The 16,913-nt window shown below is 37.8% G+C and overlaps 1 protein-coding gene across 1 annotated transcript in view; it reads right to left on the bottom strand.

Moving 5' to 3' along the window:
- Positions 1-16,913, bottom strand: part of itgbl1 (integrin, beta-like 1) — a 42,778-nt gene that overhangs the window by 14,866 nt on the left and 10,999 nt on the right. Inside the window, exons 4-8 of the mRNA XM_056755146.1 lie at positions 16,365-16,511; positions 15,555-15,677; positions 14,953-15,093; positions 10,884-11,024; positions 8,950-9,096 (exon numbers count right to left, since the gene is read on the bottom strand). Coding sequence (XP_056611124.1) covers positions 8,950-9,096; positions 10,884-11,024; positions 14,953-15,093; positions 15,555-15,677; positions 16,365-16,511 — 699 coding nt within the window. The remainder of the gene's footprint in view (positions 1-8,949; positions 9,097-10,883; positions 11,025-14,952; positions 15,094-15,554; positions 15,678-16,364; positions 16,512-16,913) is intronic.

Below are 16,913 nucleotides of genomic sequence, written 5' to 3'. Positions count from 1 at the left end.
TGTCCCTTTAAGCGACACCTGGAACTCAAAGGGTTAGATCTAAAAGTTACATTAATGAAAGACAGATGATAACTGAGACATAAGCATTATTCTGCAAACATTAAATATGATATTTGGCACAAGACAGACTGTATCAACCACCAGTCACACTAGACACATTGATTTCAGATCCTATAAACGTGTCTTTTCCATGTGCTTTCGCAGGAGCCGGTGGAATTATGTGCGTGTAAATGGAGAAAGCAGCACAGGTGTCATTGTGATTAATGGCTCCCTCGCTGATCATGTACTGCGCTTTGGTCCGAATCGAAACAATTAATTCCTTCACAATATTTGAAAGACAGCCATCCGGTAAGTTCAATTATCCCGGGAGTCGGGCTTGTGCAGGTGCCAAGACAAAGCCCCGTTCCTCTCAATTGTCAAGCATTATAAAGGCAAAGCCTCATCAATTTCCAATAACACGACCCCCGATTCATCTCTAAGAGTTACATTATTATACATTTATGACCATGGTGCTTAAGACCTAAACTGACCGTTTAAAGTAAATGCCGTCTGGGGAGCGGCATCAGCTGTCCCACGTTAGACTGGGATTTTTATCCCATCATCATCTCAGTTAACCAGTCACATTGAATACATCACAATTCGCACTCTTCGCAGTTCATTATTACTTAACTTCTGGGTTCATACATTTAAAAACTGCTGTGGAAGAGTCCTCACATTTCTGCAAATCCAGTAAAAATACCCTGACATTTATTTTTAACATACAGTAATTATAATTTGGGACATGAATTCTCATTCCACATACCAAGATAGACAGAACGTGTACTGGGACATAGTCATGGTGAAATCCTTGGCATATCTGGAACGACTGTCGATGAAGCACGCCAAGATGGCATCACTCACATGCCACAAACTAGAAAATATATAAATCAGGCATGTAGAAACTGGTGGTGCCGCACAGAACTCTGCCATCTCTGACATTAAATGATAAGCGTGTTGGAGACGTGCTGAGCGTATCCTGATGTGTCCTGTGAAGCATAAACCTGCTGTGCCAAATACAGAGGTTCATGCAAATGAGTCTTCTAGGCGGGCACTAAAGGGGGCGAAGAGGTTTCGCACTCTTTGCTTTTTAAAGTGCAATTAAGAAATGTCAAGAGCCACCAAGAAGCAGAGGTTTATACATGTAGGTGTGGATTTATGAATATAAAGCATGTGTATATATAGACAGGGCGGTGTAAAGTCCTTCATTATACACTACTGTGAGAATAAAAGTCTTGCGGAAATAAAGTAACTCTGAAGAACTCCTGTAACAAAACACAACCCATTTACATTACATATAAATCATCAGATTTGTGTTGCAAATTGGCCATTTGGCAGTTTTGATTTGGCAGAGTTTTGTTAGTAATGATTATGAAGAGATCTGGGAAAAGTACAAACTTGACCACTTCTTCCACTTGTGTGATCTTTTGCTTCTTTCTGACAGTTTTGAAACATAGCATTTGGAAGGCTTCACTCAACACAGGAAATGAAAGGTCATGAAGGACAGAATGACTTGTGGTTAGATGTAGCATTTGAAGGCATCTAGAGTCCAGTGTTTAGATGCTGACCACTATAATCAGTCACAATGACGCATTACATTGACTTTGCAACATTTGCAATACTTTTATACTTAACTTTTTACATTTTCTCTTTGGTTACTGTCTTTCTTCTTAAATGCAAGGTTTGGTTTTAGTTTGCTTTAGAGCTGGCAGAGAAAACCTTTTATCACTAGTTGCATTACTTTTATTTTTCCTGTGGCTCAGTGGAAGAGCATGGCACTAGCAATGCCAAGATCATGGGTTCGATCCCAGACGATTGAATATACAGTAGTCAGATGTATAATACAATGCAATGAAAGTCACTTTGGATAAAAGCGTCTGCCAAATGCCTAAATGTACTGTTGGCAATTGTTTCATCACATTTTTCCTTATGTGTTTGTTAAACAAACTGTGGAAACATTGACACTGTTGTTTATAAAATGTTATGGCGGAGATAAATAAAATATGTGACAGATTTCATTATTTGTTCCTCTGATATATATATACTGTACATACTGAAAAATAGAACATGGAAAATAAATAAAAAATGCAAATTTTTTACCTACAAATAAACAAACTGGTACGGTTTTAAGAATGCAAAAAATAATATTTTCAGTATCTGGCCTGGTACTAGGCTGGCCCTACTGGGGGGGAATCATATATTCTGGTATTTATATCATTTTTAAATTTTTCTGTGATTAAATTGACAGATCATTATTTAACAGATCTTAAAAATAAGTAATAATATATATCATTTAATAATAAGTATATATATTTTGGGAAAAAATCTGGAGTGGCAATGCCTTAAATGCCCACAGACCTGGCCCTGATATAGTACACATTGTTTTTATTGAAATAATATATTGTATTATTAAAATATATTATGTAAAATAAAAAATAATCTGATTTCTTGGTAACTTGATCAAATGGGTACATTTATTCATTTGGCAGACGCTTTTATCCAGAGCGATGTACAAGTAGGATTTGTGAAAAGTATGTACATTTGTGAAAGCAAAGTTCCCATGAAATCATACTGAAAGCTTTTCAGCTTAAGAATATACATAAACCAAAACATAGATAAACTCTAATACAGTGCTACGATGTTCAAGACACCATTCTGGACTACAGCTTCTTCAGATTTTTCCGACCAATCAAATTGCCTCTACAATCTGAAGTTATCTGCTACTGGAATTAAGGGAGAAGCCACTTCATATGTCCCATCCTAACTTACTGTTTCAAAGAAATTACAACATCTTAGTAGAATGAATAAAAAAGTGTTTTTTAAAGGTGCTAAAGAATTAATTGATACAATATGTTAAATTGTTCTCTAATATCTAAATAGATGGTACGTGGCTTTATTAGGTGCAACAGTTATGCAGAAACGGTTTTACATGTCCATTTACAACCCCAGGATTTGTCCCTAGAATGAAAAGGTCTGTTATTACCTTATTTGGAAGGGTCATGAATATTAATGTTGAGCTCTGCTCTGATTGGCTGTTTTGCTGCGCCGGCTCATGGCACGAGCTCACTTAGCAAACAGATCGGTACTTTCAGGCGTGAAATGGAAGAAGTGGATAAGATCACTGCTTACTGCAGGATTTCTAATGGCAAAATACCCCCTTCTTAAATCAGTATCAAAACTCTGAGCGAAGCCTGCTTGATATTGTCCAAGGTTTGAAAAACCATCGAGTGACTCTCGTTGCTCTGTGCTTCAAAATTGCATTGTAAACAAATATAAAGGGGCATATAAACTTGCACGATACAGATCAGAGGCGTCAGATTTTATAACTGTGCAGCTGGCGCTGTTTAAAGAAGACTCTCAGCTTGCGCAGACCCGCCTCACTTAACTGTATAAAGAACACACGTCTCTGCGCAGCTCAATGTCGCAGCTTGTTTAAAGAAGACAACGATGTCAGTGTCCATCGCGAGGTTTCACAGTAGACATCGCCCAACCCTATTCAAAATACCTGGGTGTGCCCGTCCCGCTGGCGTTTTATGCATCGTTGTGGGCGTACATCCCAAATATAACGTCACAGTCGGTGTTATGTTGGGATTGGCCTCTTTTTCAGTGGTCTTTTGCATGCACACGATTTACACAATAAGTTGGAAACAATATTGTTTGAGGCTCACGGTATGTCATTTCCATGTACAGGCTTATTATTCATCTATGCCTACTAAACAGTTTCACTTCTATGACACCTTTAACTATGTTTAAAATCAACTCATCAATCAATATAAATTATCTTATGCAGAAAAAGGTAAACTTGTACCACACTGTACGTATACACGACTGTACTAATTTGACACATTCAGAAACTATGTGCACTCCTCAGTAAAACACTGCTTGGCCCTTGGGTGCACCAGAGAAAGCTTCCATTATCAAACTCAGAGGAAGTGATTGCAATCAGCCCTAATTCTGCTGATTTGCTTTAAAAGATCGCTCATCACGCCACACGGTTCCTACAACACACTGGATATCAGTCAACATCTGCGTGCCAAATGAGTCCTCTTTTCCCCTCTCCTGTAAGACGGCCGGGAGTGTTGAATGATTGCCGCTGTGCATGTTTAATCAAGATGCATTCTTTGTATACGGGCTCGGCATGCTAATCTATAGAGTGCATTAGTGAGCTAATGAATGGTGTAAAAACCAACACTTAGTAGCTTCCATCACTGCAATCACTCATTTGTTGTTTTTATAATAGCAAGACATACAATCCAAAAACAAAGACGCCGTCGTGCCATAGGATAGCTTGCAAAACTGTGGAACGTGAACGATTGAACGTGAAATAATGAATCAACGTGGAAAATGGATTTTGTACATCAGCAGAAAGACTCAGAACAGGTGTTTCCTGGAGGATATTTCCAGCCTTTACGAATGTAAAATCCACGAGGAGAAAAAAGCTCAACTGTGTCTTTGTTTCTTGATTCCCTTTACAAGCTTTTCTGCTGAATCCTGCTCACTCTCTGTCCATTTGAGATTTCAGCACACAGCACTATCTTCCAGAGACACCGGGGGATGATTTTTCTTAACAAGCCAAATGGACACATCCGGAAATTAAAGGTACGATGTGTAATTTGAAATATATATTTACCGAAATTCAATACAATATACATAACGATGACCTTATATAATGAAGTTTTATGTTTTTGTTATCTTAGAAGGAGCTACTTCAATCTATATACACCGCGGGGCCCCTTGCACGGAATGCGCCATGTTGTTTCTACAGTAGCCCTAAACGGACAAACTGCTCTACAGAGTGTGTTTCGTAAATATGTTACCTCCTTCGGCAAAGAAGCGAAAACATTACAACATCTTAAACCTGTGACAGCCTCCGTAGTGCTTTGAAAAGGAGGGGTGGAGTGAGGTTGCAATTTGCAGCTTCACCACTAGATGTCGCTAAAAACTTTACACACTGTAAAAGCATTCTGTAGAAATGACAGTATTACTGGCAGCAATTTGCCAGTAACTTACTTTAGATTTTTATTTATGTAATTTAATTGCAACATTTTGTTCAAAGACAAATGAACATTAAACATTAACAAGTCTTTATCTTTACCAAAAAAAAACATATAAAGCATTCTGGGAACCAAAATAATAAGAAAAAAAACCTGAAAAAGGTTGACGAGGATTTCTGGATCCCAGAATGCTTTGCATAAGGCTATTATTTTATAGTTTTATAGCATTTATATTTGAAACAACGGTTGCCAATAAATAAGATAAATATAAATCTACAGTAAGTTGCTGGCAACTAGCTGCATAACTACAGCATTTTTTTTACAGCGCAGTCTTGCACATAGCCTGATTTAATAAATCAAGCTTTTCTAGGCAGCTTCATGAATCTCGTGCAAATTCTGTGATTTGGAAATCCCTCATACTGCATGGGGCTTTTCCACAGCACAGTGTAAATATTTGCATTCATTCACCAGTCTTGACAGTCCCTTTTAATTGTGAGAGTGAAATTCATATTGGAGGAAACTTGGCTAATTACCTGCTGTCAGAATAATGAATGCGGCCAGCAGACCTATAGCTCCAGTCATGGGTGAAATTCTATGTAAACAGATGTATAAATCATCATTTGGTGGCCGCATCTTATAATGCAAGTGCTCAGTAAGGGGAGACGGTGAATCCATTGCTTATCGATGCCGAACTGTGAAGATCCAAGGTTGTTTTAGTGGAATCACAAAGCAGTTAAATTTCCCCACAGTGTTTAGGGGGGAAATTCACAAAAAATGTCAATAACGTTGATTATTTGCACATGCTGTCTGTGTTGTTTGAGAAGCTTCATCACTAAAGGAATTATGCAAATGAATTCAATTTAATTCTGCAATAAATTAAGCAAATTTCCAGGAATTCTTTCAATTTTTCATTTATTTATAGTTTTCTGTCCTAATGAATATTAATGAATGAATTCTAGTGTGTTCAAATTTTATAATTTATTTATTTTATTAGAGGGACAGAACTCACAGTCTCCTTTCCACATTCCTGTAAAGACCAGAACGAACAGCCTGCCAACATCGAATCCAAAATTCCCTGTGAAGATGTAGCTTTTTGTGCACATAGCAGCAAGCAAAAAAACATCAAATGAAAATCATCTGGTTAACCCGAAGACGTGTTTTTAAGTTCTACAACTAAACCTGCTGCCAGACGCTGTGTTATTTCAGGTGCTACAGTGGAGGCAAGGCAAGCGAAAGCTTGGGGGGGGGGTGAGACACAAAAGCTACCATGTAAAACCTTGATTCTTACGTCAGTATTGGGACATTTGTGTCGCTTAAATATCCCCCATGGTAATCATCATTGACGTCGTCTACAACCAACATGGACGAGCATTTAGTATTCAGTGCTGTAAAACAGACAGGGTTCTGTCGGTTTGTCAAAGTGAGCTAATGCACAAAGAAAAAGATGGAAAAAGTTTTTGTGTGAATTTAATTATGGGCACTCTTTTTCAACCCAGGGACAGCCATTACAGCGAAAGTGATTTGGTTTTAAAAGAGATAAGTTATAAAGTCGACGTGTAGCTGGAGTATGGAGGCGGGAAGTCATTTGAAAAACAAGCGCAAAGAAGACGGGGTCCATTAAAGTAAAATTATCAACTCAAAGTAACAAGTCTATTATTATAGCACTTCACTTAGTTATACTGCCGGGAACAACAGAAAGCTTTTTGAAAAAACAAGCTAGTTCTTAGAGTCATGTTGGCACAGACTGGTAGCTACTTTGTATTATATTATAAGGGCCGGTTCTAAACATTCGGAGGCCCTAGGCAAAATTTGTTTTGGAGGCCCCTTACAGCACCCCCACCCTTTTAGAATAAATGAAGTGTTTTATTACATTTTTAAAATGTAACAACTTTAACAAGTTTATAACATTATAAAATAATCTGTTTCAATTTGAAATTGCTCTTAACCAAATTTTAGGGCAGTGGTGATTTACATTTATTGTTATTTAACAGTAACACAGCCATTACTTTTCCACTCTTTTGGATGAGTTTAGCCTACTGTATATATTCAAAATTGGAAAAACGTTTTTACGACATAAGATCAGTTTATTCTCTTTATACATTCAGAGAGTGGACCAATGGACTGTACGTTTTTTTTGTTGCCTGTCTTGGCTGGTGAATATGAATTATATAAACACACTGATTTAAAATGAAGATACAAAACTTCTTTAATCAAGAGCACTTCAGGAGTTTGTTGTTTCATCAACATTGATGACAAAAAAAGCATCAGGTTTCTAGTCTATATGTAAGGAAGGAATAATGTTATGCAGTTGGTAGTTATCTGAGAATAGATAATGTGATCATTACCCAATGCGAATCGGAGATATAGTGATATAAATCAAACTGTTTACTTTCATTAAAGACACAACGGACTGTTTTAGTGTGTTTTTTGACAAAACATTCCATTTCACACAGTGACAAAAAAGGCGGTAGTCCTATGCAGTATATGAGGTGCATAGGGGCGCCACACAATGGAGGCGCCATTGTGCCAAAATATTATTTAAATATTTATTTTTAATAAAACGATAAATAAATAAATACAATTTTTTATATAAAACGTTTTAATTTTGTCAACCACTCACACTGTGGCAGTCGCATGACCAAATGGATTGAGCATAAAAAACGAGGTGCAGAACTGAACAAGAGAATTAAAAAAAGTAAACTGACAAATAAAATCAAGGCAGCAATGTCCAAATTGATAAATATCGATTGGTATATCATTTCATTTCTGTCAATCTTTAAGTTATTTATATACCTGCAGGTAGTTCATGTCATAATATATGATATTAACGTTAAAATCTATGTTTGTGAATGAGCATAATAATTACATTCGAGAGAGTCTGAGAAGGTTGTTAAAGCTGTCACGCAAATAAGCTAGTTGCGTCAGACATGTCTTCCCCATACGACGCAAGCTGTGCCGTTAAGGCCTTAGTCTTATAACGCCAGCAGATGCGTATTCTGCAAAAAACACGAACTGACGCCATACTCCATAAAGCACGCAGCACAGAGCACTGGGAGATTTCGTGAGAACAGTGAAACAGCGCAATGATTGACAGCATGACAGAGACTATTTCTTTGATCAATGTAAGTCAGTTTTACTTTAATGATGTTGTGTTTTCATAAAATATATTATATCGTATTATATTCTGTTTTTTTTGCAATAAATCATTATTATTTGTCACCCGTTATGTTTATCACTGGGTTTTGCAAATATCTAACCAATGAAAGTATCAAAAAGTGCTTGTTAACTTTGACTACACAGTATTCAATCATTTTAAAAAGTATAGTGTTATTTCCATTTCCTGAAAAACAGTTAGCTTGGATATCACTATATTACACTATATCATATTAAGTTATGTCTACCCAGCATTATTTATCTGCACTCTTAAAATAACGGTGCTTCGGGATGCAATAGAAGAACCTTTTTTGTCTAAATGGTTCCATGAAGAACCTTTAACATCTGAAAAACCTTTATGTTTTACAAAAGGTTCTTTGTGGTGAAAAAAGGTGATTCAGATTACGAAAAGGTAATACAGAGATGGTTCTTCAAAGAACCTTTGACTGAATGGTTCTTTGTGGATTCCAAAATGGTAATTCTATGGCATCGCTGTGAAGCTTTTAAGCTTTTTATTTTTAAAAGTGTAAATTAAAGTTACCAAATTTATGTTTGGTTAATGAAGCTTATTTTTATTTGTAGACTCAGATTTTGATTAAAGTTCTATATATAGGGAATATAACATTTCCATTTGTATTTTCCAAGAAACATAACCTTCCACATCCTAAACACAAGTACAACTAAAAAAAACCTAAAATAAAACAACCTGACTAAAAACAAAATGTGTTGCATTACTTTGACACAGATGGATTGTATACTTAATTACCTCTGCCAAAACAGGGCAGGCTGGAGGTTCCCCGGCACTTCTTCAGACTTGCCTCAATGGAGAGAGCACAAGAGAGAGGATGATCGCATTTCTTCCCATCCCAGCCTTCCTTGCAGTCACACCTGCCACAGTTACACTGTCCATGACCTTCAAACAAGCACATAGCAGGATTTACAGTCTGTTAATGGATGATCCATCAGATAAAGCTCTGTCTGAAGCACAAGACAAAAACATCTGTGGGGTGTTTCTGTGTGTGTGTGGGTTCAAAAGGCATCGCTCACAGGACTGGCTGAACATGAACGTAAATGTGAATCGTCAACATAATCCTCATAGGCAAACTTAAGATCAGAGGGGTACATACTGTAGGGACACAAAATTACTCTTTAGCATTAAAAACAGATGTTGGAGAAACGGGTCTGTGGTTCTGGGCGAGTCTGGCCCGGTTTGCATTATGGTCTCCTTTGATTTCCTGTCTGTCAAATAGCCTACTGTGTCTATCAATAAAAATGTTGAACTGTGTCTGTTGTTCTTGAGGCCAGGAAAATCTGTGTGTTTATAAAAGAGCTTATTTAGGTGGAGTTCATTTTCACCACTGGAATTTGGAATGTGAACCATTTTCATGTTGAATGGGTTTGATAAAGTCAAAACTGACTTTAAGCATCTTTCTTGAGGTCAATAAAACACTCACAGAGTTAACTACAAAAGGTGAAATACGCGTGAAGCACTTATTTATACAACAAAATAGATAATAGTTGAAAAGGGATATTTAAAGGCACAGTTCAGTAATGAAATTCCAGCTTTTTGTAATATATTCACGACACACATACATTTTATCACGTAGGGCCATACCTGCTAATTTTTATGTGGTGTGTGTCAAAAAAAAATACTTAATTACCGACAATAACCCAATAAGTGAGGTGGCCAATCAAATTAAAGGAGGCGGGAGTTACTGGTTATAGAGCTGAGCAGAGACCAATCAAATCAAAGAAGATTGAGCTTCTTTTTTTAAAGTTGAAGGAGTGCTGTGCAACACACCAAATACTGTTTGTGACTAAAAACATTAAATATTTGACAACTATTTAGTATCTAACGATAGAAATGTTGAACATCCGACAGTATTCACTGATGCAAATGACAAAATGCTGATTTAGATTAAAAATATGTAATTTACGTGATTCATGTAATTTATAATCATCTTTCAATCCAGCATTTTATTTGGGATAAGGTTAAGAATAATTGCTTAAATATTGTAAATTAATTTAATGGTTATAAAGTGAATACACACCCACAAAAAGATTAAATCATCCACAAGGGCTGTGGCTTTAAGATGGTGTCTAAAGGTTGTGGTTAATATAAAAATTATCTTTAAAATGAAATATTTGCAAAAAGAACAATAAACTCCACGACCTTTGTGTGGTCTGTGGTCATAATTTAAAGGGACAGTTAACCTAAAATTGGAAGTAATGAAATGATCAAATGTTTGGCAATCACAACACACCTGTAACAAAAAGTTTATTTATTTTTGTTTTTAAGATATTCCTACATCCCAAACACAGCTACAACTATTATAATTGGGTCTGTGAGGTTTAAGATGTATGTGGAAATAATCAAACATTGACAATAGTCTTTTGTTTTGGGGGCACAGGGGGACCCTCAAATAAAATGCTTAGGGCCCCTTTAAGGCTCGGGCCGGCCCTGCCAAGACCTGTTTGGTTACAAGCATTCTTCCAAATATCTTTCTTTGTGTTTATCAGAAAAAGGAAATGTATTAAGATTTGGAACAACTTGAGGGCGAGTAAATGAGGACATAATTAGCATTTTTAGGTTAACTGTCACTTTAAGGAGTTTCTTTAAGGCTAGCCTCTGTCCGTGGTTTAAGCCTCACAATTTTTTTGTTTTACTATAAATATTGCTACTAAGAAAATCTGCTGTACCTGAACAGAAATCATCTGTGTATCTGTCATATGTGGCATGGCAACTTCTCTCATCACACTCGCAGGTGTTTCCGTGGATGTCCCCCCAGTCTCCCGACGGATCCACATCATAGCAGGTGCACTCACCGCATACACACGTCCCTGCAGAAACAGGATTTGATACAGGTCAGCTCCTTTACACTAGATACAATTATTACATTATTTTTAGCCATTCACTAGTGTAACAATTTCCACAATTATCAGTTTGCCTTTTTCATAAAACAAACAAAACATACTCGAATGGCATCACTGTGATAAATCTTAATTTAATAGAGAAATCTTAAATCTAAATTACAGTAGGACACTAGAAAATTAAGTTGTAGTGTGAGTTCTTTTAATATGTTTAAAATAATACAGATTATTTTCTGAGATTTATTTTACTTTTCTTTAATTTTTAGATTTGTTTTCTAAACCAGTTTTATTTCAACTGCAATACCAACTGCCCTTTTTTTTTAAATTCTTTATTAGACACATTTAAAGCAATTTTCTTTTCTTTTAATTTACTTTTTCAAGATCTCTTATTCTTATGTATCCTTCTTTTCTTTCTATGTGAATCATTTCTATGTTAAGCACTTTAAATTACATTTGTGTATGAAATGTGCTATCTAAATAAACTTTCAAGTAATTTTATGTATGCTTAATATAAAATTAATTCAACTTTATATTAACTTTATCTCCAACAAACCATTTAAAAAGCAAGCCGCAAGGCGAAGCTCTCGATTTACCGGTCAATCTATGTTCCTACTCTCACATATGGTCATGAGCTGTGGGTCATGACCGAAAGGACAAGATCCCGGATACAGGCGGCCGAAATGAGCTTTCTCCGCAGGGTGGCTGGGCGATCCCTTAGAGATAGGGTGAGAAGCTCGGTCACTCGGGAGGAGCTCAGAGTAGAGCCGCTGCTCCTCCACATTGAGAGGGGACAGCTGAGGTGGCTCGGGCATCTTTTCCAGATGCCCCCTGGACGCCTTCCCGGGAAGGTTTCCGGGCATGTCCCACCGGGAGGAGACCCCGGGGAAGACCTGGGACACGCTGGAGGGACTATGTCTCCCGGCTGACCTGGGAACGCCTCGGTGTCACCCCGGAAGAGCTGGAGGAAGTGTCTAGGGAGAGGGAAGTCTGGGCATCCCTGCTTAGACTGCTGCCCCCGCGACCCGGCCCAGGATGAAGTGGAAGAAGATGGATGGATGGATGGGCCAAATCCTCCAGAGCCCAGCTGACAATAAAAGGGGGCATGCATGGCAGGGACTGATGAGGATGCTTACTCTCACAGCTAATCTACTGCTGGGGTTACAGTTATGGCAAAAGAGCTGCGGGAAACCCGGCCCGGTTGCGGTGTAACTGGAAATCCTGTTTCTCTTATCTGCTCTGCTGTGGAGAAAGCCCATAGGAAACTACACCAGCTGGCATCCTGCAAGCACAGGCTAGACCACAGCTGCTGTCACCATTTTCTGTCCTGTCCAAAACCTGTCCTCTAATAAATATAGACTGAATGCACACTGCGCTTCAGGTTCATCCTTAAAAGTGGGGTAACAAGCTATTTCATGCATTCTGACTTCACTGTTAAACATGCTGGCTTCTTATGCTTATCATTGTCAACTTGCCAAAGAACGGGTTGAACATATGATGTAGTTTTTCTGTGCTCGATTCACTCCGCCATGGTTCCTACAGGTTTCAGAATGTTTTTTTCCAACATTGATTCGCGTCTCATAACAAAGGTTCTTAGTCCCTTATTCGACAATTCTCCCTGAAATGCACGCCCGCTCGTCATCCAGCAGGCGAAAGAGCATGTCCACGTGCAAGCGTGAGAGAAAGAGCACGCTCATGTTTGTTTGCTCACTGCATTTCGGTTATAAATGTTATATAAACAATGGATATAACGTTGGTTTTGGAGAACGTTTGAAACTGATAGATGGTCCCAGCCCTAAAAGATGCCAGACATGAATTGCACGCGGTAAGTCAAACTAAGTCATATGTCTGTGATTTGTTGGCAGTCGGCGCGTACATGCATAATGTAACAACATGATGGGACAACGGGATAATATATTGTGTGCTCGTGCTGTAGTTCCGCCCCCCCCTGCACACCTCCAGCAGCTCGTCTTTACAGAATAACCGTACAGCTCCATCTCTCTATTATAAATTTGATCAAACTAAATACTCTTCGAAGAACATTCTTGCTTTAATGGAGACTCAAATCTGACCCTTTGACTGCAGCAGCTCTTCTAAAACTGGACTGACTCACTCACATTCTTGAACGGTTCTGTTTTTCCTGGAACTGTCCACTGCATTTTATAGAGCTACTAATCTCTACATGCCCTAAACGGATAAAAATGCGGATCTGGAATGGATTTCATTATGATCTTAGTCTATCTTAATGTATACCGTGCTTATTCATTTCATAAACTTTACACTTCTACAAAGTTAATGAGCAGGTGAATTATTACAAAATAATACCAATCACATGCACAACTAAAATATCAGCGTTGATTTTAAACAAACAAGCAAAAATGTCTAAAGCCCCTTTTCAGTTTTACACATGTGGTTCCAAATTAGATCATTTTTATATTTTCTTGTGTGAATCTGTAGTTTTTTGCTTTATTCCTACTTTCTTTTTTTATCACAGAAAAGTTAATAATGAATACCCCAGCACTGTTGTAGTTTAAAGTGAGGGGTAAGTTATTTCATGGATTGAGAGTTTGACTGTCATTTCACACAATAGCGGTGATCCACTGAGACCTGCCATTCACAGAACGAATAATTGAAGGGTATAAACAGAATATAATACACCAAAAATGGAGGATGGATAGCTCAAAAGTGCCCAAAATAATGGATGGCTTTCACATTGAAACAATCACTTTTTTGTTTGAGTGATACATGCCATAATCTCAGTTTGCCTTTGTGTAGATTGGGTTAAAAGGATTTTCAAGCATCGAATTGTGAAATAGTGAGCCAACACCTTTCCAGCTCTCTTGGCTTACAGATGTCTTTCTATTGTGAAAGTTTGGGGATCATCTCTACCTGCCCAGCTTCTGAACCTCAAAGAAACACCCACCTATGAAACCTTTAGGAGGTGTAGCAGAGAGTGACATCAAAATCATAGAGGCAAAATAGGCTTGAACTAATTTATGTCATCACGCAGCAGTTGGCAATTTTGATTTCTGCTTAGACTTACACCCACGGGAGCATAGATTTGTTTATTTCAAATCAAAGCTTTCAGCAGAGATATACAGGGCAAAATATAATTATGAGACAATAAAATAAAAGTTCAAACGTTTGGAGTCACTTGAGGTTTCTCTTGACGTTATAATACAGAATTATTAATCTGGTGGTAGTCAATGAAGTATTTGGTTACAAAAATTCTTCCAAACATTTTTTTCTGTGTTCATCAGAACAAAGACATTTATACAGATTTGGAGCAACTTGAGGCTGAGTAAATGAACACAATTTTTTTCTTGATGGGTGAACTGTTCCTTTAAGGTTATTGCTCTCATTCGTTGGTGTGGCCTTAATATAGTTATAGTTATTGCCACAGTGTCAACGGCTCTTCACTTCCAACTAAGTGTTGATACTATTTCATTCTATTTACAAACAATTAGGCCCCCAGCTTTTGAAGCAGAAAATCAATGTGGTTGCTTTTCATAAGTGGCCACGGTCTGCAGGCAGGATTCTTAACCACAGACAGAGGTTGAGTTTATACCGTGTACCACTTTACCCTTCGGCTGTAATCAATTTCTGAGACGATCCCTGGAGGTTCCCCGACAATATGAAAGCCAAAGCTTTTTGGCAGCCTGATATATCTTAATGGAGACCGCCGTGTCCACCTTTCATTTGCGCTTGTCAGGTTGTATTACATCTATTGCGAATGACCGATATTTTGTTAGATGTATTTATTTGAAGGAAAACATCTTCAAACTAAATTGCAATTGAGTTTTGTCAAATTACAATTGATCTATTTTTAGGTTAATCGTTGAGATGATGTAATAAAGGGAATAAAGGTATTGTCAGGGAACATGCTTCCGCAAACACAAACCTCGGTTGCTGCAGATCTTGCCATCTGGAGATGTGCATCTACGTTTACTCTCCCATGGGCTGATGTCACACTGGAATTCACATTTATCTCCATGCCAACCAGCCGAGCAGTAACAGTTTCCACAGTAACACTTTCCATGGCCTGCAACCACAAATGGAGAATGAAAGAAAAGACAAATCCCAGTTCCTGGGCTTTTTCGATTAACATATCAACATTACAGACGGCATACTGCCATAGTATTATAATGATTGTAATGAGTGTGTAAGTACAGTCAATTTAAAGGTATCATATGATTTACAGTGTATTGTGTATATTGTGCTAACAGCACAGTGGCCACTGGCAGAGAATAGCAACTTTTTATTTTATATAAAGAAGCAATGGCATTTTATATATATGAATTATTTTCTGTATGATAGTACACCAGTAACAAAAGTACAAATACAGAACAGTTAGATAAATGTTTAGAGAAAACTTCCAGCATCATTTGTGTACAGATATCATTCTATCATTATCATTTTTTGGTGTATAATGCAACAATTTTCATACAAATGGGTCACTACAGACAGATCAAAGTAGAAGCAGCCCTTCTGCTGTCGTCATACCTCCACACACTTCTCCAGAGTCTTCATCCAAACACTCGCTGTCGTCACACTCGCAGTAGCGTCCGCTGATCATACCCTTCCCGTCGGGATTATTGCACATGCAGCTGCCGCAGTGACAGGTGCCTGTCAGCCAGAGGCATCAATGTCAGAATCCATAAATTTATGCTGTCAGCACCAAAGCACACACACTCTCACATACACACCTGAACTTAGGCGGTCCAAAGTCAACCACAAACGCACACTTTCATGCACAGGTCTTAACAACATGGCGAACAATGCCACATCTGCAAACCAGCTGGTTTCTTTTCCCCTCCTGAGCCACATAAACCCAGGGCCCACATCAATCCGTGTTAATGTTCAGGGTTAAATACAGGGCTTGGGTCAAGGTGTAAAATGCAAGCATGCTGCTTTATTTTCTTGGCTGCTTTGAGTGTGGAAAGCATGTCTGGACAACTGCATGTTCATGATGCAACTCTTTGTTTGGGTAAGAAATAAATATGCAGATGCTTCTGATCAGGGCCATTAAAGGAGCGGTGCATTGTGAAAATTACTACACCCAGCTAAAATGCATTTTTTTACGAAAGACAGTGTAATAAAACTACATAATAAAAGTCAATTTGGTGATTTATAGTTTCGTAAGGTGTAATTTTTTGCTCAGTAAAAGAGAATTACATAAGCAAATGTCATTATATACTGTACACCTGCGTACCTTCATTTGTGAATTTTAGGATGAAAAGAAATTAGCACAGATTTGAGTGATGTTACAGCCTGTAGGGGTTCTTGTAATATCATATTTATAAAACATTTTACCAGCGTTGGAGCAAACTACACCCTGGGTGTTTCGGCAGAGGTCTTTGCTGGCTTTGTTGGAGAGGGAACATTCTTCTGGGTACTGACAGGATTCCCCAAACCAGTCCTCATCGCAGAAACACTTTCCACAGTTACACACTCCATGATCTGTACACAAAAAGCATTTATTGATTGTTTTTCATGATCCAAACCTACGATGCAAAAAGTAATCAGATAAGTAGTCAATAATATTATTTCAATAGGAGACAATAAGCGCTCAATGTGAGATGGATTTTGTGCTTAGTGACACATTTTGAAGGTGTTAAGGTTGTAAGGAGAAGGATGGAGGGAACTGTTGTGTGCAGGTCATTAACACTCTCTACAGGTGGGGGTGTTGGTGATTCACAGATAAAAGGTGTTGAAGATTCCACATGGTTTTCTTACACGGTGTATAAATATTTTACAGAAGGCTGTATACTGTATAACAGAGATCTATTAAAATTTTGAATTTTAAGTTAATCTACTGAATAATGACAAATGCAATGCGTGGTACATTTTCCCCAAAGATCA

The sequence above is a fragment of the Triplophysa dalaica genome, chromosome 8 (genome assembly GCF_015846415.1).
Source record: "Triplophysa dalaica isolate WHDGS20190420 chromosome 8, ASM1584641v1, whole genome shotgun sequence".
Classification (NCBI taxonomy): domain Eukaryota; kingdom Metazoa; phylum Chordata; class Actinopteri; order Cypriniformes; family Nemacheilidae; genus Triplophysa; species Triplophysa dalaica.
Note: the sequence above shows the minus strand (reverse complement) of the source record. Positions and strands in the feature narration are given on the sequence as shown.